Genomic DNA, 26493 nt, shown 5'->3' on the forward strand with positions numbered 1-26493 from the left:
AAATGCAAGAAGCCTGGGAAACAAGCAGGGAGAACTGGAGGTCCTGGCAAAGTCAGGGAATTATGATGTGATTGGAATAACAGAGACTTGGTGGGATAACTCGCATGACTGGAGTACTGTCATGGCTGGATACAAACTGTTCAGGAAGGACAGGCAGGGCAGAAAAGGTGGGGGAGTTGCACTGTATGTAAGGGAGCAGTATGACTGCTCAGAGCTCAAGTATGAAACTGCAGATAAACCTGAGAGTCTCTGGGTTAAGTTTAGAAGCGTGAGCAACAAGGGTGATGTCGTGGTGGGAGTCTGCTATAGACCACCGGACCAGGGGGATGAGGTGGACGAGGCTTTCTTCCGGCAACTCACAGAAGCTACTAGATCGCACGCCCTGGTTCTCATGGGAGACTTCAATCATCCTGATATCTGCTGGGAGAGCAATAAAGCAGTGCACAGACAATCCAGAAAGTTTTTGGAAAGGGTAGGGGACAATTTCCTGGTGCAAGTGCTGGAGGAACCAACTAGGGGCGGAGCTCTTCTTCACCTGCTGCTCACAAACCAGGAAGAATTAGTAGGGGAAGCTAAAGTGGATGGGAACCTGGAAGGCAGTGACCATGAGATGGTCGAGTTCAGGATCCTGACACAAGGAAGAAAGGAAAGCAGCAGAATACGGACCCTGGACTTCAGAAAAGAAGACTTAGACTTCCTCAGGGAACTGATGGGCAGGATCCCCTGGGAGAATAACATGAGGGGGAAAGGAGTCCAGGAGAGCTGGCTGTATTTTAAAGAATCCTTATTGTGGTTACAGGGACAAACCATCCCGATGTCTAGAAAGAATAGTAAATATGGCAGGCGACCAGCTTGGCTTAACAGTGAAATCCTTGCTGATCTTAAACACAAAAAAGAGGCTTACAAGAAGTGGAAGATTGGACAAATGACCAGGGATGAGTATATAAATATTGCTCGGGCATGTAGGAATGAAAACAGGAAGGCTAAATCACACCTGGAGTTGCAGCTAGCGAGGGATGTTAAGAGTAACAAGAAGGGTTTCTTCAAGTATGTTGGCAACAAGAAGAAAGTCAAGGAAAGTGTGGGCCCCTTACTGAATGAGGGAGGCAACCTAGTGACAGAGGATGTGGAAAAAGCTTAATGTACTCAATGCTTTTTTTGCCTCTGTCTTCAGGAACAAGGTCAGCTCCCACACTGCTGCACTGGGCAGCACAGCATGGGGAGGAGGTGGCCAACCCTCTGTGAAGGAAGAAGTGGTTCGGGACTATTTAGAAAAACTGGACAAGTGCACAAGACCATGGGGCCGGATGCGTTGCATCCAAGAATGCTAAAGGAATTGGCAGATGTGATTGCAGAGCCATTGTCCATTATCTTTGAAAACTCATGGCGATCGGGGGAAGTCCCGGAAGACTGAAAAAAGGCTAATGTAGTGCCAATCTTTAAAAAAGGGAAGAAGGAGGATCCTGGGAACTACAGGCTGGTCAGCCTCACCTCAGTCCCTGGAAAAATCATGGAGCATGTCCTCAAGGAATCAATTCTGAAGCACTTAAATGAGAGGAAAGTGATCAGGAACAGTCAGCATGGATTCACCAATGGAAAGTCATGCCTGACTAATCTAATTGCCTTCTATGATGAGATAACTGGCTCTGTTGATGAGGGGAAAGCAGTGAACGTGTTATTCTTCGACCTTAGCAAAGCTTTTGACATGGTGTCCCACAGTATTCTTGTCAGCAAGTTAAAGAAGTATGGGCTGGATGGATGCACTACAAGGTGGGTAGAAAGTTGGCTAGATTGTCGGGCTCAATGGGTAGTGATCAATGGCTCCATGTCTAGTTGGCAGCCGGTATCTAGCGGAGTGCCCCAACGGTCGGTCCTGGGGCCGGTTTTGTTCAATATGTTCATTAATGATCTGGAGGATGGTGTGGATTGCACCCTCAGCAAGTTTGCGGATGACACTAAACTGGGAGGAGTGGTAGATACGCTGGAGGGTAGGGATAGGATACAGAGGGACCTAGACAAATTGGAGGATTGGGCCAAAAGGAATCTGATGAGGTTCAACAAGGACAAGTGCAGAGTCCTGCACTTAGGACAGAAGAATCCCATGCACCACTACAGACTAGGGACCGAATGGCTCGGCAGCAGTTCTGCAGAAAAGGACCTAGGGGTTACAGTGGACAAGAAGCTGGATATGAGTCAACAATGTGCCCTTGTTGCCAAGAAGGCCAATGGTATTTTGGGATGTGTATGTAGGGGCATCGCCAGCAGATCGAGGGATGTGATCGTTCCCCTCTATTCGACATTGGTGAGGCCTCATCTGGAGTACTGTGTCCAGTTTTGGTCCCCACACTACAAGAACGATGCGGAAAAATTGGAGAGAGTCCAGCGAAGGGCAACAAAAATTATTAGGGGTCTGGAACACATGACTTATGAGGAGAGGCTGAGGGAACTGGGATTGTTTAGTCTGCAGAAGAGAAGAATGAGGGGGGATTTCATAGCTGCTTTCAACTACCTGAGAGGTGGTTCCAAAGAGGATGGTTCTAGACTATTCTCAGTGGTAGAAGAGGACAGGACAAGGAGTAATGGTCTCAAGTTGCAGTGGGGGAGATTTAGGTTGGATATTAGAAAAAAAACTTTTTTACTAGGAGGGTGGTGAAACACTGGAATGCGTTACCTAGGGAGGTGGTGGAATCCCCTTCCTTAGAAGTTTTTAAGGTCAGGCTTGACAAAGCCCTGGCTCGGATGATTTAGTTGGGATTGGTCCTGCTCTGGGCAGGGGGTTGGACTAGATGACCTCCAGAGGTCCCTTCCAACTCTGATATTCTATGATTCTATGTATGGGCACAGGTTCTATAGCTCCTATGCTGAGTAGATGGTTTACCTCTTGACGTAGTAGACTCTTGTGAGAAGGGTGGTTGGGAGGAGGGAGGGAGGAGAAATGGATGGCATATCCATTCTGGATAATCTCCAGTGCCCAATGTCGGAGATTATCTGTTCCCAGGTACTGCGGAATGAAGTAACACAGTCTTCAAAAGGACGGGTAAGGTCTTCCAGCATGACGTGGCAAGGAGAGTGTTCTACAGATGCCTCAACCAACCTGTCAAAACTGGCGCTTCAAGGTAAAGGCCTGAGATGAAGTCGGCTGACATTCCCACTGTTGGGGAACCTCGGTTTCTTCCTCTGTGGCTCGTAAGCTCTTTGTGACGAATACTGAGACATATATTGTGATGATCAGGGCTTAACCAGTGGCTGAGGGCTATACTTCTTCTTGTAGGCCAGCATATATATCCCTAGGGATCAAAAGAATCACCCTCAAATCCTTCAACATGTGAAGAGATGTTGAAGTCTTTTCAGCAAATAAATTCATCCCCTCAAAAGGAAGGTCCTCTTTAAGGAAGCCGGACAAATGCAGCCACAAAGCCCATCTTATACGGCCAAGGAAATCGAGCGTGCCACCATACTGGCCACATCATAGAATCATAGAATATCAGGGTTGGAAGGGACCCCTGAAGGTCATCTAGTCCAACCCCCTGCTCGAAGCAGGACCAATTCTCAGTTAAATCATCCCAGCCAGGGCTTTGTCAAGCCTGACCTTAAAAACCTCTAAGGAAGGAGATTCTACCACCTCCCTAGGTAACGCATTCCAGTGTTTCACCACCCTCTTAGTGAAAAAGTTTTTCCTAATATCCAATCTAAACCTCCCCCACTGCAACTTGAGACCATTACTCCTCGTTCTGTCATCTGCTACCATTGAGAACAGTCTAGAGCCATCCTCTTTGGAACCACCTTTCAGGTAGTTGAAAGCAGCTATCAAATCCCCCCTCATTCTTCTCTTCTGCAGGCTAAACAATCCCAGCTCCCTCAGCCTCTCCTCATAAGTCATGTGTTCTAGACCCCTAATCATTTTTGTTGCCCTTCGCTGGACTCTCTCCAATTTATCCACATCCTTCTTGTAGTGTGGGGCCCAAAACTGGACACAGTACTCCAGATCAGGCCTCACCAATGTCGAATAGAGAGGAACGATCACGTCCCTCGATCTGCGCGCTATGCCCCTACTTATACATCCCAAAATGCCATTGGCCTTCTTGGCAACAAGGGCACACTGCTGACTCATATCCAGCTTCTCGTCCACTGTCACCCCTAGGTCCTTTTCTGCAGAACTGCTGCCTAGCCATTCGGTCCCTAGTCTGTAGCGGTGCATTGGATTCTTCCATCCTAAGTGCAGGACCCTGCACTTATCCTTATTGAACCTCATCAGATTTCTTTTGGCCCCATCCTCCAATTTGTCTAGGTCCTTCTGTATCCTATCCCTCCCCTCCAGCGTATCTACCACTCCTCCCAGTTTAGTGTCATCCGCAAATTTGCTGAGAGTGCAATCCACACCATCCTCCAGATCATTTATGAAGATATTGAACAAAACCAGCCCCAGGACCGACCGTTGGGGCACTCCACTTGATACCGGCTGCCAACTAGACATGGAGCCATTGATCACTACCCATTGAGCCCGACAATCTAGCCAGCTTTCTACCCACCTTATAGTGCATTCATCCAGCCCATACTTCCTTAACTTGCTGACAAGAATATTGTGGGAGACCGTGTCAAAAGCTTTGCTAAAGTCAAGAAACAATACATCCACTGCTTTCCCTTCATCCACAGAACCAGTAATCTCATCATGAAAGGCGATTAGATTAGTCAGGCAATACCTTCCCTTGGTGAATCCATGCTGGCTGTTCCTGATCACTTTCCTCTCATGCAAGTGCTTCAGGATTGATTCTTTGAGGACCTGCTCCATGATTTTTCCAGGGACTGAGGTGAGGCTGACCAGCCTGTAGTTCCCAGGATCCTCCTTCTTCCCTTTTTTAAAGATTGGCACTACATTAGCCTTTTTCCAATCTTCTGGGACTTCCCCGGTTCGCCACGAGTTTTCAAAGATAATGGCCAATGGCTTTGCAATCACAGCCGCCAATTCCTTCAGCACTCTCGGATGCAACTCGTCCGGCCCCATGGACTTGTGCACGTACAGCTTTTCTAAATAGTCCCTAACCACCTCTATCTCCACAGAGGGCTGGCCATCTCTTCCCCATTTTGTGATGCCCAGCGCAGCAGTCTGGGAGCTGACCTTGTTAGTGAAAACAGAAGCAAAAAAAGCATTGAGTACATTAGCTTTTTCCACATCCTCTGTCACTAGGTTGCCTCCCTCATTCAGTAAGGGGCCCACACTTTCCTTGGCTTTCTTCTTGTTGCCAACATACCTGAAGAAACCCTTCTTGTTACTCTTGACATCTCTTGCTAGCTTCAGCTCCAGGTGAAGCTAATCTAATGCAGACTGGAGGGATGTTTTAGCCACCAACTGACCCTCACTGATTATAGCCTTAAGTTGATCTTTATGGGCGTCCGGAAGTTATTCAATAAAGGAACTAATTTCATAGAGTTCTGGTCGTCCTATTTTGCCAGCAAGGCCTGGTAATTTTCTGCACAGAACTGGAGGGTGGCTGATGAATATGCCTTTCTGCCAAACAGGTCCAGACGTTCCCCATCTCTGTCACATGTGGTGGATTTAAACTGCTGTTGGCGGTCCTTAGAATTAACTGCATTCACAATGATGGAATTTGGAGGCGAGTGGGAAAAAGAGAAATTCTATATCCTTTTCCAGCACATAATACATTTTGTCCTCCCACTTGCATGTTGGCAGGACGGATACAGGGAACCTGCCATATGACTTTGGTGGGGTCCAAGAGTGCCTCATTAACTGGGAGGGCCACAATGGCAGAGATAGAAGAGTGAAAAATGTCCACCAATTTGTAGTGAGGCTCAGTCACTTCCTGCAACTGTATTTGCAAGGCTTCTGCCACCCTATGAGATAGGACCTGGAATGATTTAAAACCATCAGCCATGGATGGCGGAGGAGGCACCATCACTTTTCTGAGGATGACCAGAAATGAACTTGAGGAGTGTCTTCCTCCTCTGCCCCAACTTCCTTCCCCAGCTGCTCAGGGGGGTCTGAAGCCTTCAAAGCTGCAGCTGAAGGAGGATACTGCCTTGCCTGTTGGTATGTCATACTGGGGCCTGGGAGGCCTGCTGCCTCTGAGTCTGCCAAGAGTCCTAGTACAGCCACTGAGGGTAGCGAATCCATGGCAGGTACCACAGTTGGCCAAACCATGGAGGCTGAGGGTCAGGTGGATGATACAACTGGTGCCCATAGTGAAATAAGGCTCCATATGGCAGGTAAGACCAGTGGGAACCCAAGTCCTGTCGCTCACTTTCCAACTCCGATGATAAGAAAGGTGGTGAACGGCAAGGAGATGTCTGTCAGCAAGTCCAGTGCTCTGGAAGAACTTGGTACAGGGGTGAGTCCTGTGTGCAGGACACCAAGAAATCTGTCACACACCAGAAATTAGGCGGTGTGGATGGTATTGATACCAATGGTGTTTGTCGGTGCTGAGAAGCTTGTAACGATGGAGTCGGAGATGCAAACCTAGCCATATGGTCTGCTGGTGTCACGTGCACCAGGGTCAGTGCCAGTGCCAATGTCCATGCCAGTGTACCCTTGCCCGGGGTGGATCTTCCATGGCTTTCATGCCTCTGAGGTATCAGTACTTCTTTGCCCATACCCATCGGGTCTTTAGGCAGACCGACTTACTCTGTCGACTTGGTACCACGCATGTCCTGGGTACCAGCATTAGGCAGCTTCAGTGCCTTCAGCACTGATAGAGCTGGAGATTGTTTCAAGCTCGATCAGGACTCGTTATAGGGACTCACAGACTCTTTATTAGTGGTCTTGAGTGAGTGGTTCATCTCCTGGGGATCATCTGCCTTCGAAGTAGAAAGTTGCAGTGAGAGTTCTTGTTGGAATTCTGGGGCATGAAGGGCTAACTCCATGAGCAGGAGTTTGAGCCTTAACTCTCTCTTTCCTGGATCTGGGTTTCAGTTGCTGGCACCAACCACACTCTTGTGGATTGTGCTTTTCTCCCAAGCAGTGAGTGTCCGTCAGTCAATGGGATAGGTTCCTTGCAAATGAAGCACTTTTTGAAGCCTGGAGAGCCAGAGCTGGCGGTAGGCAAACCTTTTCTTCTTTTTTCTTCTTCTTCAAAAAACAAATAAGGTAACAAAGGAAAAGGATTCAAGGGAAGATCAAATTTACAAAACTAAAGAGTGTTAACAATCTCCAGCCAGGAGCTGTTGAGAAGAGGGAATGCTTGAAGAGGGAATGCCTGTGCATGCTGGCAAATCTCGTGGCAGGTTAGGAGCAGCGCATGTGCGGGTGGGACAGACTGCTACCAAAGTTTCCGATCAACGGCTAAGGGGATACTACTCTAAGAAGCTAATGTTGTGCCAATATTTAAATAGGGTAGAGCAGGACACATTCCAGGGGCTGTTTACAGGGCCCCTGGGTTGGGACCTGGAGTAGTGGGTAGGCCTTGGTCCCTCCACCAGCCAGTGGGGAAGTGGCCTAAGACCCAAAGAGGAACAAGACTCTTTACTAGAATCCCAAGAAAGGGGCTAGATTTAAAGGGGCACAAGAGGAGCTGAAGAGAGAAGGCATTCTCCAGAAGGAGGGGCTGAATCCCACTTGAGCCAGAGAACAGGAAGACTTGTGCTTATGTTTGTTTTGGACTTGAGTACCTCAGAAGGGTTTCACTCATGCATATTGACCGTGTGACTTGGTTGTCAGGTTGTCAGCTGACAGGGGGTGCCTAGAGTTGAGGGAGAGTGCAGGGTTGCACCCAGTCAATAGGAGGCACTCACAAGAGGTGAGTGTGCCCTGTCACACCACATGTTTATGCTCAGGAGGATCCAATGTATGCAGAATCACTATGACTGGTCCCTACAGTTTGGCTACAGAAAAGAAGACTGATATCTGCACTGGGACACTGATGAGTGCTTTTTTTTAACCCAATCAGGGGTTGCAGCTGGGTCTGCCCTCCCAGATATAGATACAGATATAGATATAGATGCTGACTCTCTGGGGCGGAGCACCCACGGGGAAAAAAATAGTGGGTGCTCAACACCCACCGGTGGGCCCCACCTATCAGCACCTCCTGCCTGTCAGTGGTAGCTGTTCAGTGGTGTGGAAGAGTCACTGCGGGGAGGAGTGGGGGCTTGGGAGAAAGGGTGGAGTTAGGGCAGAGTCTGGGGCAGAGCAGGGGGTCGAGCATGCCCCAGAAACTGAGGAAGTTTCCGCCTATGCTCCCGTGCACTTCAGTGCTGGAAAGTTTAGCTGGTAATGCTTCCTGAAACAGCATAGCTTGAAAGAAATTCTGATGCTCCTTTCTGGACCTGATAAAGGTGCTGATTATGGAGCAAGAGTGAGAGAGAGAGGCCACACAGCACAAACGTGCATCTAAAGCAATAAATCAGCACGGCAGTAAGTGCATCTCTTGAAATACAGTTTCTTTGTCTTTGGTTTTAATATATCACATCTTCAACCCTCATCCTCAATACACCTCTGCCCAAATGGCCTAAAAAGATCTGAGGGCTTTTGCAATGTGCCTGGAAGATTAAGAAACCTGACTTTGCCAACTAACAAAGTATCAGACAACTCTTCACAAAAGTCTCTCCTCTCTGTTTCCACCACTGACCCAAATCTGCCATTTACAGCAGGGATTCCCAAACTAGTGTGCTTGACGTTTCATAAGCTTGATATTTCATCAATTCTCTCGCTCACTAGAAATAACAATTGGAATACTTGGGTTTTGTGGTGCTCTTTTTTGCATATTGGTTGTATTAAATTGCAGGAGCATAATATTCTGCCTTACAGAAGGTTGACATGCGTGACAAGTGTATGTATTGTTTAGTAGTGAACAGAGCCGCAATCCAGAAAAGCACTTAAGCACCTGCTTAACTTTAAAATGTAACCAGTCACCTAACACGATAGTGCATAATTTTGGATGCAATTTATCTGTTGACATATGTTGCAAATTTATTTCAGAGAAACTGAGACCATTAGTTTTTATATTGCTATATGTTAATTTTAACATTTAAGTGGCAAAGTTTAAGACTGAATGGGTGATGAAAACTAGTTGGGATAAAAAGCAAATGCTGCCATGTAACGGGGGGACTAGCTACATACCCATAACGTGTACTCCCACGCTAACTTTCAGAGAGATTTAAAAATATTTGTTTAGGTGTTAAATGTAGCAAGTTTTAACCCTTTCAATCTTCCATATCTAATTGTTTTAATATATGTTTATGTCCTGTAATATGACAATTCTATATACAGCCCAAATCTGCATTATACAAAGTGCCAGATTTAACATATTATTTACCCCTCCTCCAGACCATTGAATGAAGGTGTAAAGATGCACCAGATGTGATATGCAACATATCTGCCTGCGCTGCCAGGATATTTCCCTCTGACTTAATACACTGCATTTTATTAGAGCCTTTTGTTTATTGTCCTTTGACCAGTTTTCCATGCATGTGATATCCTTCCTGTCCAAGGAGCCTAGAAATGTTTGCAGTGGAAGAACATGGAATTTGCATTTTTGCAGAGAATCTTTTAGCTTTTACATTTTGTGAAAAAATAAAAACATTAACTATTTACTAAATTTTACATAAAGTACCAGTGTCACTTATTCCAGAGATTCTCAAACTGGGGGCCACAGAATGCATTCTAGGGGGTGCTGAGAAGCTAGTGGTGGCAGCAGCACGGAGAGTGGCAGCTGCTGGCTGGGCACCCAGTGCTGAAGGTAGCACCGCCGCCAGCAGCAGCGCAGAAGTAAAGGTAGCATGGTATGGTATTGCAACCCTTACTCCTCCATTGCTGCGGACAGTGGTCCTGCTTCAAAGCTGGAGTGCAATTCTATTAATTTTATCATGACTGATGGCACTGGTAGGCTTTGAACCTGATTAAAAATGGCAAATATATCAAGAACATTGTGTTAAACTGACTCCTCTACATATTTTGGCTAGGGAAACTAAAGTTCAATATTTCATTTTTAATGTGTAAAAACAGATTTTTAATTGTTTTTTTCCCAAGAGAATTGTTCTTTTTTTAAAATCACAGAAAACTGGGATCCCTGCTCAAGCCCCAGCCATTTTGAACATTTATTAAATACAAGTGGGTGACAATGTATGTCAAATGTTTCAACAAATTTCATACAGATTGCTCTGCCTAAATCCCTTTTTATCCACTAACTTTGTAACTGATTACATACAAAAATGAAAGTTTCTCAGACATGATTTTTAATTTCTGCCCAAATTCCTCACTGCTATTGATTCCATTACTCTCACGATTTCTCTCTCAGTACCGGTTCTATCATCTTACCAAGTTTTAAAATTAGACTTACCAGAAGACTATTAGGTCTTTTTATCTTTTAAAAATAAAGCTTCCATGTTTGTGTTTTTTCCAATCCTGTAGTACCTTGCCTAGTTCAACACTCTTCATAAGTAATTGCCAATGGGCTGGGACACAAATCCACCCACCATAATTTATATACTTCCAGTTTTCCAGCTCCCAACTTTGCATTTCCTTACCTGTTTTTAATATTAAAAGTACACTAATAAGAGCATTTTTATTTCCTAATTATCTAACTTATTTTACTTTTAGAATGCTGACTTCAATCTAAGTATTTCACCCATACTTATCATTTATTTGATCTTTGTCATTAGCTTACAGACTGACTTTTTCCACTAGAATTTGCTCTCCCCCACTTATATTACTATTCATTTTAGTACTCATTCCACTTAAAAAAATTAGGTACTTTGGATAATACTAACTCAGCAGCACTTACGGGCTGTGTAAAAGTTTGTTTTCGTCCCCTTCCTCTATTATACCCCTCTCCCTCCCTCCCTCTCTCTCCTCCTCTCTTTGAGTAGCCCATATGAAGTCACATTGGCTGCTGCCTGTTGCTGTTTAATTATGGTGAAGTTTAGGATGACGATTTCTGCTCAGTAGTGAACTGATCCTGTATCCTTTAAGTCAGTGGGAATTTTTCTACCAACTTTGAGAGAGGAGAACTGGGCCCTAGAATATTTTTATTTTCCACCATACATTTTCTTTAACTCTCAAACCCATGAACTCCTGGATGCTAAGAACCAAATAATCAATATGCTGAATTCAAGTAATTAAAATAGTCTCATACACCAAGCTTTTCTATTACCCTCCTGTTCTTAATAAATGTCTTATTGCCAGAAGTAGGTCCAGGGATAGCTTGTCCTCTTGTGGGAGTCTCTACATCCTCAATCATACGACTGTTCTCTATATAAAACTTAGGTGATAAATATAGCTAAACCTGGATTCAGATTTATTCTCAATAGATGTCTACATTGTGAGTCACCTATGATTATTAATTAATGGGGCTTCAATCCTGTTGTCATAAATATAAAGGGAAGGGTAAACCCCTTTGAAATCCCTCCTGGCCAGGGAAAGCTCCTCTCACCTGTAAAGGGTTAAGAAGCTAAAGGTAACCTCACTGGCACCTGACCAAAATGACCAATGAGGAGACAAGATACTTTCAAAAGCTGGGAGGAGGGAGAGAAACAAAGGGTCTGTGTGTCTGTCTATATGCTGGTTTCTGCCGGAGATAGACCAGGAATGGAGTCTTAGAACTTTTAGTAAGTAATCTAGCCAGGTATGTGTTAGATTATGATTTCTTTAAATGGCTGAGAAAAGAATTGTGCTGAATAGAATAACTATTTCTGTCTGTGTGTCTTTTTTGTAACTTAAGGTTTTGCCTAGAGGGGTTCTCTATGTTTTTGAATCTAATTACCCTGTAAGATATCTACCATCCTGATTTTACAGGGGGGATTTCTTTATTTCTATTTACTTCTATTTTTATTAAAAGTCTTCTTGTAAGAAAACTGAATGCTTTTTCATTGTTCTCAGATCCAAGGGTTTGGGTCTGTGGTCACCTATGCAAATTGGTGAGGCTTTTTATCCAACATTTCCCAGGAAAGGGGGGGTGCAAGTATTGGGAGGATTGTTCATTGCTCTTAAGATCCAAGGGTCTGGGTCTGTAGTCACCTAGGCAAATTGGTGAGGCTTTTTACCAAACCTTGTCCAGGAAGTGGGGTGCAAGGTTTGGGGAAGTATTTTGGGGGGAAAGACGCGTCCAAACAGCTCTTCCCCAGTAACCAGTATTAGTTTGGTGGTGGTAGCGGCCAATCCAAGGACAAAGGGTGGAATATTTTGTACCTTGGGGAAGTTTTGACCTAAGCTGGTAAAGATAAGCTTAGGAGGTTTTTCATGCAGGTCCCCACATCTGTACCCTAGAGTTCAGAGTGGGGGAGGAACCTTGACACCTGTAAATCTGCTCTTTGTTTCTTTCCATATTATGTATAACTAGTATTTTTCTTTTAATTTTGCTATTTTAATCAACACTGCAGTATTTATATACACGATAATCATTGTGTTTTGTGACCATGTGAGTCTAATTATTTTATTATAGAGTACTTCAGGGTATTAGGTTCACCAGAGTCATCTGATGGTCCAAGAATACATTCAACAAGAGTTATGAGTGGAACAATTTTTTTCCCACAGAAATAAGTATTTCTAGAGTAAATATTCACATGCAACAATTACCTTCACCACAGGCATCTGGTAAGCAGAAATCCTTCTTAGTAAGACTCACTTCTTGCACTCCTGTCCCTCTTGAATTCCCTAAATAAGCTCCATTTCAGAGCCATCACACAGGGTAGAAACCTTCCCAAAAGGAGAAGGGAAAATATGCTGTGCATTCTCAATGATCTCAAGGTCACATCATACCATATATCAGACAGGCTCAGCAATGTCAGACATTGTCTCTAGCAGCATTGTGTACTGGGGCAGCTATATTTGAAGCCAAAACGAGCTTTAAGCAGTCATGTAAAGGGGATGCTGCTGCACAAAATAAGATGTCAGTGTGGCAGAAGAGCCTCTACCAAGGAGCAGCTGAAGAGTAAGTCTTTGCATAACGAAAATTAATGTGTTAATAAGAAGATTACAATTATATTTAGTACAAGGTGTTTGATTAAAACATGCTTTTTAAATACTTACCTCTTTGCTTATAAATTGTTAATTCTCGTACAGTGTCCAAAAACTGCCAAAACTTCTCATTATCTTCTTCTGCAATAAATTCACTGTTTAAAAATAAATAACATTAATTTGTCCATATATGATTTTGTTCAAGTGTACAGCACAGTATAATCTACACGATGCTACTTTTAAACTATATAGCAATATAGGAGTGCTATTAAACTATAGTCTTGCAACCTTTTATGGTAAAATAATGAACGCTGACCTAGTTGTATCTTTTTCAGTTAAAGTAAAAGTCAGAATCAAATGCTTTCAGTGTGACTCAAGCTCAGCAATCAGATCTGCAGAGTAAAATTAAATAAGTTGGATCTATTCCTGTAAAAGGTACTAGTCAATTTTATTTGTTTCACATACATGTCAACATACAAAATATACATTTTTTATACATATTTGCTTTGCAAAAATGAAAATGCACATTTAATCAATTGAGAATTTTTAAATAATTACAAACTGTATCAGTGACAATAACCTAGCTGGAGATCCACGGGTGGTCTCCAATCCACACAGAGCCTTAAAGATGGATAGTTTGTTACCACCACAATAATGGAGGACAGTTATTAGTTTTATTGCAAAGAACTGAAGTCCTCTCAATTTAACTCAGGTCACTCTTTCTAATCACACTTTATTGTTAAAAGGACATCAACTGAAAATTTACCTATTATTATTACTACTTTGTTTCCAATGTTTCTAGATGAAGAGTTGTAAATGTACAAAGCAGTCAATTAATCAGTTTCCCTTTTTTATGAGTCTCTTTCACACACTAAGAGGAGAGATAAAAGTTATAAAAATGGCAAAGTACGATTGTAAATCCACATTTAGTGATAGAGGCACTAAGGGCATATATGGTATTGGAAACTAAATTTAACTTTTTTAAGTTAAACTGAAACTGAGGCGATTTCAAGCTAACAGTATCACTTTAAGTGTGCTGGTTTTGTTTTATTAATATTAAAACTATACACATTTATCCACCCTCTGCTCACTCCTTGATATGCCTTTGCTGCATTTGGGAGGGGAAAGTTATTTTACTAGGAAGATGGTGTTTTTCAGCATTATGTAAATTAGCTGGTTGTTGCTCCTCAGTTTGACCTGCAAAACATGTGACCAGGGGAAAATATAACAACTTTTATATACTATACCTTAAAAATTATATAGTTTGTTAATTCATGCAACTATAGCGCTATGTAAATAGCCAACATTTATGTCCCTTAAAGATGCGAACTGCTATGCCAGTGAGAAGTATTAGGGCAGATACCTCTCAATTAAGAGACCACAGCCACGTTTCAAGCCTTAAATCAATCATTAACTATTAGGGATTAGGAGATGCTTTTTCCAGGGGGTTAGATGAGAAAAGGAGGCAAATAATCTCATGATGCATGTTCCTCATGCAGGTTTCAGAGTAGCAACCATGTTAGTTTGTATCCGTAAAAAGAAAAGGGAGGACTTGTGGCACCTTAGAGACTAACAAGTTTATCTGAGCATAAGCTTTCGTGAGCTACAGCTCACTTCATTGGATGCATTCAGGGGAAAATATAGTGGGGAGATTTTATAGACACAGAGAACATGAAACAATGAGTGTTACCATACAGACTGAGTCACTCTTGTTACAGTCTATATGGTAACACCCATTGTTTCATGTTCTCTGTGTCTATAAAATCGCCCACTGTATTTTCCCCTGAATGCATCCAATGAAGTGAGCTATAGCTCACGAAAGCTTATGCTCAAATAAATTTGTTAGTCTCTAAGGTGCCACAAGTCCTCCTTTTCTTCCTCAAACAGCCACCTATAACGGCATATTCAGTCGAGTATCCTCTTTTTGATACAGAGCATAGGGCTGATCTAGTATGGTGGCAATTCCCTCTTTTCTCTTCCCAGCAGTAACTACTAAATTGGGGGTTACTACTGAGAGGCTGAGGCGTCTCAAAAAGATCACCCACAATTACTGGACAACCAGAAAAACTTGCCCCGCTCAAGACAAAACTCGTGTTATAGGGAGCCTCGTCCTCCCGCTCGAGGGGGAAGCGGCACCGGAGAGCGAGAGTCCCCGTCGCGGAAGCCAGGGATCCCCCATGCCCCACAGGCCGCGTCCGCCCCCGGGGCCGGGCCCCGCGGCGGGGGAGCGTGTTACCCGCACGCACCTCGCCTCCAACAGCAGGGAGGTCGCCGGCCATTTCGCCGCCAGACGGGCCGTCACGGCCTTGGGGGAGGCTGGGGCCCCGCACGGGAGCGGCCACGCGCACAGCAGTAGCAGCAGCAGCGCCGCAGCCATAGGGACAGACGGAGAACGGGCTGCCGGGGAAGCGGGGCGCGAGGGCACAGCCGGGACCCCGCCACGCAAGGGAGTAACGCGGCGGAACGGACAAGCCGCGCCAACGCAGCGCTTTTACCGACCTCCCTCCCACCTCTCCTCCCCGACCCCGTTGATTCATAAACGAGCTCCGCCTGCGAGCCCCGGCACCCTGCCCCCATTGGCCTGGAGATGCGCTCTCTCTCTCGCTATTGGCCACCCAGAGGACCAATCAGAGCAGCCAGCCTAATGACCTGCGTGGCGAACACAGGCGCCAGCTCCTCAGCGCCGGTAGGCGGCGCTAGGAGGGGGGCTGGCGCGAGAGGCGGGGCCAGGCTCGGGCGCCGCATGGACTGTTAGGCGGGGACCGTTTGCTCGTTCTTCGCAGCTGCCAGCGCGAGCTGCCTCCTCCACGGATCGGCGGTTGGGCCAGTTAACTCCCCCCCACCTCGCCACAAGGGGAAAGGGGCGTGGCGGGAGGGGAATGCTCCCGACCAGCAGGGCTGGCGCTCCCACGAGATGGTCTGTCGCCAATGGGGGACAGCATGCTGCCCACCCACCCCCATCCCACGCGTGCGCTGAACCTGAGGGAACCCGTTATTTACATCGGCTGCAAAGGATCGTTTAGGCGGAGTTGATGGAAAGTTATTTGTACCAGGCGGTTGCAGTCTGGGGGCTGCTCTCCCCTTCCCAAACGTGGCAAAAGGGAAGAGGGGTCCCCGCTTCTTAGACAGGAGGTTCAGAGTGTTGCCAACTCTTCATGATTTTTCTTATTGCAAAACTCGGCGGGGGGGAAGCAGGGTTCAGTTGTTGAGAGACAGTCTGAGAATCTCAGCTCTCATTTTAAAAAAATACGTTTCTAGCCCTCATGGTTGTGGACAAAGTATAAAAAGGTGAAGCAAATTATGCCTAAGAGGCTCAGAAAGACAAAGGGAAAAATTAAAGTGCATTATTTTTAAAGCCAGTCTCATGATTCTGGGGGTCTGACTCCAAGTTCTTGAATTCCTGATACTGGCAGTACTGTCCACAGAAGGGCCAGGGTCTGAAAAAGCTACTGATTTGACATGAAATAAAGGAATTCCACAACCTTTTAACTAGCGTACATTTTTGTGTCCCTCATTTTGGGTCTTGGTCACACATTGTGTCCTACATTTGGGCTTTGGTAGGCTGAGAGGTATGTGGACAGCCAACATTGCCATGAACATAATGGCAATCATCAATTTAATATCTCACAGACATACCACCTTTTAAATCTATTTCAGCCACAACATTTTTAGTGTGGGTTTTCAGAGCTCATTGGTCCCATAATCTGACAGTTTTGCCAACTTGCAAATTGTCTTGTGTGTTTTTTAAGCCCCAACATTTGGAGTTATTTGATTAGGTGAGAATCTCACTTTTATTTTTTTAAAAAGTTTCTGGCCATCATGATTGTGGGGAAAACTGTGAAAACACAAATCCTGACAGATTCAAAAAACAGAAAGCAAATAGAAAGAAACCAAAATATTGTATTTGTTTCCAAGTCAATCTTGTGATTTTCTGGGGTCTAATTCATGATTTTTTTTAACACTTTGGGTTGGCAATAGTGCATCTGTGTTCAAAAATTAGTTGAAATTGTCTGTCTGGACTCAACTATACCTATTTTTTTGTTATCTGATAAGTGTTTTCTATGTGAGTACTAAAACCTAAGTACTGTCAGGTGGGAAAAGGTTTTGTATTGCTGTCTCAGCTGTCCTGAGGCATCTCTATTATTTAATATTTATATTGCAGTAGCACCAGAGGCCACAATCAAGATCAGACAACATTGTGAAGGCGTCTGTAAAAAGAAATTCAAAGATGCAGTCTATACCCCAAACTACCTACAACCTAGGGCCCAATGTTGTGAACAGTTATGCGCATGCTTAGCTGTAAGTAGTCCATACTTCCCAACATTCTCAGAATGAAAACCAATGGATTATAGATTTGCATATATCTGCATAAATTTACATTTTGGATATATTTAATAGCTCCGTACCAGAATACAGAGATGGTGGTTGGGGATGGAGTGGGAAGAGACAAAGAGACTCTAGTACTTCATTCTGTCCCCCTTTGTACTGTCAACATCAGCATTTCATTCTCTTCTCCCACTCTTCCCTCTCTGCCAAAGAAAATATTTAATTCTTCTTTTCTCCAACACCAGTTTCATTCCAAAAATACTACAGCCCAATTTATATTTTAAAATACATTCTGTTCTCCACTGTCAACCATAACTTTCATTTAGAAAAAAAACACACACTTTTTTCATTTTTAAAACACCCCCACATTCTTTCCCCTCAAAATTTTTTTAAAGATACTTTCAATTTCTGCCATCTCACAAAAATGTTGTTTGAAATAGAAGCCCATCTCAGATCCAGTCTCATAATTTAAAAATATACACTCCCCAATCCAATCTAATTTTAAAAAAAACCCATCATCCTCGTGAAATACAATCAGTTTTATTATCTGCACTGCAAACCTCCCCCACCCACACCAGTTCTATTTAACCTGGCTATGAAGGGGACAGGAGTTCTGCTCCATTTGCTTACAGACCAGGACCACATATGGGACCACTGAACAGCTCTGACTGGCTTCCCTGCCCCAAGAGAAAAGGGAATGGGCAGCCATATTAGACAGTTATTTATTGTATTCAAGGTTATTTCCTGCCCTGTAGACAGATCTACAGAAGAGTCTGAAAAACTATAGCCTGAAAAACTATAGAATACCAGAGGAGTTAGAAGATCTGGTAATTCCATTCAGGTCAATAGGACTTCTCATCTGCTTAAAGCCAGGCACATGTGTCTTTATAGAATCAGGGCCTAAGAAGGCAGATGACATGCTAGGAGAGGGATACAATCAAATGTATAAAGATTGGTGGAACATTAGTATTTTTAATTATTATAAACAAATTAAAATAACTGCCAGCTATTCCTAACTGGCACCCCAATCTATCCATCATTAGCTGGCTGGTTCTTTAGAAGTATCACAGCCAACATAGGTTTGAATGTTATACCAATAAAATAAAAACCAGCAGGATCTTATTAAAGGGGAAAAGGCAAAATACCACATTTATTGTGAATACAGAAAGAATCATAGTAAACAGTTAGTTATAGCTATAACATTCCATTCAATCTCATATTTATTCACACATTCATTCATTCATACACACACACACGTTCTGCAAGGTTGTTATCATAGTTAGCAGCCTTAGAGTTGCTCATGCCAAGCCACTGGCCAGGTGGCCTGGACACAAGGAGGGAGCAGGACCTTGTCGGATGCTCATCTGATGCTCCTGGAAGTTGGTTTGCGGAATCAGACCCCAAAGTTCTCACTTTCTGGAGTTCATTTTTATAGGAATTTCTTCCTATGCCAGTCTATGGGAATTGCTTCATCATGCTGTTGCTGAATCAATCAGCAGATAGCACATTCCTGACAGCTCCGTGCTGCCAGATGTTATCTTGTTCTTTGGTTCTCCCATTCTTGAGGCTGTTGGGTGGATTCCAGTCTGCCCTCCGGGTGTCCTCTGATTATTTCCACTTGATGCCTTCTTCAGCTAATGGACACTGGATTCTTAGGCTGGCACCTCCCTGATCATTCAGTTATTAACCACACCAAGCATCCATCCACATACATCCTCTATCTCTATTTTAATCACAATTGTTAACAAAGCAAGATGAATACAACAAAAGGGCAGGGAATCTCTGGGTGCTGTTTCTATTGTTACAGAATATTGCTTTGAGTCTCTCCCAGTGTGAGTAGTTGTTGTTACAAAGAATTGCTTTGAGAAATGTACTAACACAATTAGCAGCTTGCAAGTTTCACACATAGAGGGAGAGAAACAGTACCAAAAACCAAGAGACCTCTTAATTAGTAATATCCTGGAATTTAAACTACGGGGAATCAAACTCATTTGTGATTTTAATACAGAACTTCTTTAACATGATCCAACATGAAGAGCAATTTGAAAGAAGGATGGGTATGGGTTTTACAGATAAAATCTTTGTTTGGTTTTCATGTTATAAATTTATATTAGGGAATCTGGAACCTTCCTTCCTCTCGTGTTTTGGGAAACACATTTTTGGGTTTGTGTAGTTTTTGGTCTTGCTCCCACGAAATTTATTGTACTGCACCACATTATTAATTTGGTTAAAGTAAGGATTTCTAGTATAAGTATTGGCAGTACAGTCATCTCAGTGGTATCAGCTTTTCTCCATGTGAGATTTAATTTATATAAGTTCATTTCATACTTGATATATAGTCTATATTTTTGCCCTTTTTAATATTCCTGGAATGATTACTTAAGCTATATCAATCGTTATCAGGATGTATAATTTCCTTACATGTGGTATTTTCAACCTCAATACACTATCTTTGATCTTCTAATTTTGTATTATTCTAAATATCATCAGTGTTTCTAGTGCAAGGTCAAATAAGTGAAATGTAGCATCCTGTAGGATTGTAATATGTATCAGTTCATGGTGACAGATGCACTCTACTCTACCAACTACTTTTTATATATGAAACATGATGGTCACCTTTTGATAGTTTATATTTATTAGGTTGATGAAAATTCTGCCTGAACGTAAATTTTTAATAGATTGCATCCTTTCCATCTCAAGTTGTTATCTTGTTAGATTTTATAAGGTACTGTAGAAATGAATGAGTCAGGTCAATAAATTCTCTCTAGGTTATGGAAGTATAAAGATATCCATGAACTCAGTGGCTGCAGAAAGTTGTGTTTGTGGATTAATGAGTAGTTCTGAACCAGTGATCCAGTATTTGAGTGTGTGCTGTGCTATAGGAAATATTTGGCCCAACTGTCCTGTCTGTTAGGACAGTCGTCTCCAAACTGGGGTGCGTGCAGCAGGAGCGCCGCCGGATGGCACTCCGCCGTTTTTTTTCTTTGGCAGTAGCTCAGCATGTCCATGGCTGGTGTTCCCCTCTGGCAGCGCATCTGCAGCAGGTCTTCCAGTCTTCTTCCGTCAGCTGCGCGTCTGCGCCAGGTCTTCCGGTCTTTTCCAACTGTGGCAGGTCTTCCGGTCCTCTTCCGTCAGCGACGCGTCTGCGGCAGGTCTTCCGGTCTTCACCCTGGGGGTGCGTGAGCCAAAAAGTTTGGAGACCACTGTGTTAGGATACCATACTCCTCCATCAGTTTTGCTACAGTCTTTACAAAGAACTAAAAGAAGAGTTGGAATAGGTGAACCTCCCCGCTACCAGTTTAGAAGCATTTATGGATGCATGAATGGCAACTGGAATACAAGAGTGACTTAGCCAAGACCAAGGCTTAGCCTTCAGTCCTGAGCAAGCTCAGCCTTCGGCAAGCCTATGCAGACTGATACAGTATGGCCCTGATTATTCCCAGACAAGTGAGAGTGCAGAAGATAGGAGAACCTCTCCTTCTATTGTGGAGGAGCAAGACATCAGTATTCATACGTCATGTCAAACCCCCTGCTAGCCTGATGTCAGGGAAAAGACTACCCACACAACCAGTAGGGGTCCTAAGCCCTGTGCCACCAGGGAGAAACCTCAAGATTGTTAAACCAGGAATCTCCATCCATCTCCACTTCCACAGATTCCCTGCAACTGCAGATCTCGCAGGTTGGGCAGGTCTTTCCCATATGATGGGCCTTGCTTTACTCAGGAGCAAGTCCCCGGTCTTCCAGTACACCTAAGGTTACCCCAGTTCTGGTAGAAAAAGGAGAAGGGTCTCTACTGGCTTTGAGCCTAGTTACACAGGAGACTGCACTGCTGGAAGTGATGATTGGGGAACACGGGGAAGTCCTATGCTTTAACCTTATTTTCTCGCTGCATTTCACCATGATATTTGAGGCATCCTGGCTAATCCGTCATGATCCCCATGTTCTGTGGTTCCAATTTCCTTCCCATCAAGCTTCTGTAGCAAGAGTCTTACCTTCTCATTCAAGAATTTGGAATGCTGGAAACCAAACTGAGGATTCCGCTCCATTAACCCCGATGTTTCCCCATATGGTGACCACCCTATTGGCCAGAAATGCCAACACTACATGATGAACCATGTGTTTCTGCAAAGTACCTAGACTTTCAGGATGTCTTTAAAAAGCAGAACTCAGACTCACTATTCCTGCATTGTGTTTACAATTGACCCATTGACTGTCATCTTGAAACCAAAGTTCCATTTGGGTGTATATATTCTATGTCTGAACCAGAGCTAGCAGCATTAAGGGAATACCTTCAGGAAAACCTAGATAAAGGTTTTATCCACTACTTTACCTTCCCTGTAGGCTCCCCAGTACACTTAGTAGTTGTTCTTGTTTTTACACAAAAGTGTACGCTCTAAGGGCACTCAAACAAATAACAATATGTAATTGGTATCCCTTACTGTTAATCCCAGCACTCTTGGGCTGAATATGGCTTGGATGTTAACCAAACCAGACCTTAAAAGAGCATATAACCTAGTTCAAATCAGAATGGGGGATAAGTGGAAGACAGCCTTAAGAATTAGGTATGCACACTTTGAATATTTGGTAATGCCCTTTGGACTCATCAGTGCCACCGCCACTTTCCACCACCTTGTCAAAGACATATTTGGAGATATCCTAGATCAGTTTGTGGTGGCATAGCTTGACAATATTTTAATCTACTCCAGTGATCAAGCAAGCCACAACCATCATGCCCTTGAAGCTCTTACATAATTGCACCAGCACAGGTAGTACGCAAAACTGGAAAAGTGCATATCTGATCAATCATCTGTCAAATGTTTGGGGTTCATCTTGTCATCTGATGAACTATGGATGAATTCTCAGAAAGTATCAGCAATTTGGGATTGGACAGAACCCAGAGCATCCAAAAATGACATGGGGTTTGACAACTTTTACAGAAGATTTATTCCAAACATCTCAGAGGTCACAGCCCCAATAACTGCCATCCTCTGTAAACCTGCAAGATTTCACTGGCCTGCAGAGGCCCACCAAGACTTTGAATGTGTGAATATAGCTTTCATGTCTGCCCCAGTGATGGTCCACCTTGATCTTGACTAACCCATGATCCTTGAGGCTGATGCCTCTGATGTCGCCATCTAGTAGTACTATCCCGAAGAATGGGGCCCACTGTGTGTATTTTTCACAAAAAATTACTCCAGCCGAACATAATTACGAAATAGCAGATAAGGAGTTACTTGCTATCAAGGCTGGATTTGAGACAAGGTGACACTATATTGAGAGGGCCAAACACCCCATCCTAGCCTTAATAGATCATAAGAATCTAGAATACCTATGATCTGCCAAGGCACTGAACCAGGGGAAGTTATATTGGGCCCTATTCTTTTTAAGATTCAATTTCACACTCACATACCACCCATGCAACAAGAACAGAAAGACTGTTCATGGAAAGGGGCATATTAATAGAACCTGCAAAACCCTGAATAATCATCATCAGGCATATTAAAACCACATCATTTCATTTATGGATCTGTAGCCCTAGACTTTCTTAGCAAATGTCCAGCAGCCCTTCCAAATTATTTTTTTTAAACTCATAACCGCATCCAAGGAGGATCTCCCAAGTACTACCTTACATCACTATTTGTGGGTCAATGACCACCTCCGTGTCAACAGCCACCTACACGTCCTCAATGCTCCTCCAAGATGAGGTGCTGTGCATATATCATGACACCCCCTTGGCAGGTCACTTTGGACAATTCAAGACTTTGCATGCTGTGGCACATTTGTTCTGGTGGCCACAAATGCGGGATGATGTCCAATCCTGCGACAACTGTGCTAGAACAAAAATGCTCTTGAGCAGACCTTGTGGCCTCCAAATGTGAGGTCTGTCGGGGCGCCTGGACATAAATGGGAGTGACTCAGGTCATTTAAGTTTTGTCTAATGGAGATTCAGTCCTGCCTGGAATATTGGCAGAGGGATAGCTCAGTGGTTTGAGCATTGGTCTGCTAAACCCAGGGTTGTGAGTTGAATCCTTGAGGGGGCCATTCTGCCTCAGGCTGCTCTCCCAGCCAGCAGCACCATGAGCACCCATGAGATGATGATAGCTAGCAGTCATACTGCACTGTCTGCTGCCAGCGTACCCCTTTCTCCCTCGTGACAGCAACGGCTGACAATCATTTTGCGCCTTTTTCTGTGCAGGCGCCATATTGCTGTCAGCATCGTCATTCACCCGCCGCTTCCGCTGCCACTCTGCTCTTCTGCAGACGCCATACCACGGCAAGCATGGAGCCCACTCAGATCACCGTGGCAGTTATGACTGTTCTAAACACCACGTATATTATCCATCAGTATATGCAGAACCAGAACTTGCAAACTCAGGTGAGTAGGCGATGGCAGCGCAGTGAGGAGGACATGGATACAGACTTCTCTCAAACTACGGACCCCGGCAGTGTGGACATCATGGTGGTAATGGGGAAGGTTCATGCCGTGGAACACCGATTCTGGGCCCGGGAAACAAGCACAGACTGGTGGGACCGCATAGTGTTGCAAGTCTGGGATGAGTCCCAATGGCTGTGAAACTTTCGTATGTGTAAGAGCACTTTCATGGAACTTTGTGACTTGCTTTCCCCTGCCCTGAAGCGCTCGAATACCAAGATGAGAGCAGCCCCCACAGTTCACAAGCGAGTGGCGATAGCCCTCTGGAAGCTTGCAATCCCAGAGAGCTACCGGTCAGTTGGGAATCAATTTGGAGTGGGCAAATCTACTGTGGGGCCTGCTGTGATCCAAGTAGCCAATGCAATCACTGAGCTGCTGCTACCAAGGGTAGTGACCCTGGGAAATGTGCAGGTCATAGTGGATGGCTTTGCTGCAATGGGATTCCCTAACTGTGGTGGGGCGAAAGACAGGACCCATATCCTTATCTTGGCACTGGAGCACCAAGGCAGCAAGTAAATAAACTGCAAGGGGTACTTTTCAATGGTGCTGCAAGCACTGGTGGATCACAAGGGACGTTTCAACAACATCAGTGTGGGATGCTGGGAAAGGTACATGACGCTTGCATCTTCAGGAACTCTGATCTGTTTCAACAGCTGCAGCAAGGGACTTTCTTCCCAGACCAGAAAATAACCATTGGGGATGTTGAAATGCCTATAGTAATCCTTGGGGACCCAGCCTACCCCTTAATGCCATGGCTCATGAAGCCACACACAGGCAGCCTGGACAGTAGTCAGGAGCTGTTCAACTATAGGCTGAGCAAGTGCAGAATGGTGGTAGAATGTGCATGTGGACGTTTAAAAGCACGCTGGCGCAGTTTACTGACTTGGCTAGACCTCAGAGAAACCAATATTCCCATTGTTATTGCTGCTTGTTGTGTACTCCACAATATCTGTGAGAGTGAGGGGGAGAGGGTTATGGCAGGGTGGGAGGTTGAGGCAAGTCTTCTGGCTGCTGATTATGCGCAGCCAGATACCAGGGCAGTTAGAAGAGCACAGCAGGGCACACTGCGCATCAGAGAAGCTTTGAAAACCAGTTTCATGACTGGCCAGGCTATGGTGTGAAAGTTCTGTTTGTTTCTCCTTGATGAAAACCCCTGCCCCTTTGTTCACTCTACTTCCCTGTAAGCTAACCACCCTCCCCTCCCACCTTTAATCACCTTTTGCAGAGGCAATAAAGTCATTGTTGCTTCACATTCATGCATTCTTCATTAATTCATCACACAAATAGGGGGATAACTGCGAAGGTAGCCCGGGAGGGGCTGGGGAAGGAGGGAAGGACAAGGCCACACTGCACTTTAAAACTTATTGAATGCCAGCTTTCTATTGCTTGGACAGTCCTCTGGAGTGGAGTGATTGGGTGCCCGGAGGCTCCCCCACCGCGTTCTTGGGCGTCTGGGTGAGGAGCCTATGGAAATTTGGGAGGAGGGCGGTTGGTTACACAGGGGCTGTAGCGGGGGTCTGTGCTCATGCTGTCTTTCCTGCACCTTAACCATACACCAGAGCATATCAGTTTGATCCTCTAATAGCCTAAGCATTGACTCCTGCCTTCTGTCAGCAAGCTGATGCCACCTATCATCTTCAACCCGTCACTTATTATCTTCAACCCGCCACCTGTTCTCGCATTCATGTTGTGCTTTCCTGGACTCTAACATTGTCTGCTTCCATGCATTCTGCTAGGGTCTTTCAGTGTGGGAGGACTGCATGACCTCAGAGAACATTTCATCGCAAGTGCGTTTTTTTCGCCTTCTAATCTTCGCTAGCCTCTGGGAAGGAGATGATAGTGTGAGCATTGAAACATTTGCAGCTGTGGGAGTAAAACAAAAGGGAAAGTAGTAGTTAGTAGTAGTTAAAGAGACGCATTTTAGAGAACAATGGGTAGACTCTTTCAGGGTGAACCTTCCTGTTAACATTACATAGCACATGTGCATTCTGTACAAGGTCGCATTTTGCCTTTTATATTGAGGCTCTGCTGGTTTGGTGTGAGAGATCACACATGCAGGGCCAGCGGGCAACAGAATTCGGCTTGCAGGCAGCCATGGTAAGCCACAGTCTTTTGGCTTCTTTAACCTTCAGAACATGTGGGAATGGTTTCAAACAGCAGCACCCTCATTTCCAAACAACCGTTGGGTTGGCCATTTAAAATGGGTTGGCCATTTAAAAGGAGGGGCTACAGTTTTCGGGTTAACGTGCAGCACAAACCCAACTAACCCCCCCCCCACACACACACACAATTCTCTGGGATGATCACTTCACCCCTCCCCCCACCGCACGGCTAACAGTGGGGAAGATTTCTGTTCAGTCACAGGCAAACAGCCCAGCAGGAACAGCCACCTCTGAATGTCCCCTTAATAAAATTACCCTATTTCAACCAGGTGACCATGAATGATATCACTCTCCTGAGGATAACACAGAGAGATAAAGAACGGATGTTGCTTGAATGCCAGCATACACCGGGACCATATGCTGCCGTTCTTTGTTATGCAATAACTCCAGACTACGTGCTACTGGCCTGTGGTGGTAAAGTGTCCTACCATGGAGGATGGAATAAGGCTGCCCTCCCCAGAAACCTTTTGCAAAGGCTTTGGGAGTACATCCAGGAGAGCTTTATGGAGATGTCCCTGGAGGATTTCCGCTCCATCTCCAGACAAGTTAACAGACTTTTCCAGTAGCTGTACCAGCAGCAAATTAATCATTAAACACGCTTGCTTTTAAACCATGTATTATATTTACAAAGGTACACTCACCAGAGGTCCCTTCTCTGCCTGGCGGGTCCG

General features: G+C 44.5%; 1 protein-coding gene across 1 annotated transcript in view; it reads right to left on the reverse strand.

Moving 5' to 3' along the window:
* UGGT2 (UDP-glucose glycoprotein glucosyltransferase 2) overlaps positions 1-15299 on the reverse strand; it is a 282769-nt gene extending 267470 nt beyond the window's left edge. Inside the window, exons 1-2 of the mRNA XM_077807042.1 lie at positions 15148-15299; positions 12974-13056 (exon numbers count right to left, since the gene is read on the reverse strand). Of these exons, the coding sequence (XP_077663168.1) occupies positions 12974-13056; positions 15148-15278 (214 nt within the window). The 5' untranslated portion in view covers positions 15279-15299. The remainder of the gene's footprint in view (positions 1-12973; positions 13057-15147) is intronic.
* Between the last annotated feature and the right edge of the window lie 11194 nt (positions 15300-26493).

Source organism: Eretmochelys imbricata, chromosome 1 (genome assembly GCF_965152235.1).
Source record: "Eretmochelys imbricata isolate rEreImb1 chromosome 1, rEreImb1.hap1, whole genome shotgun sequence".
NCBI classification, from domain to species: Eukaryota; Metazoa; Chordata; order Testudines; family Cheloniidae; genus Eretmochelys; species Eretmochelys imbricata.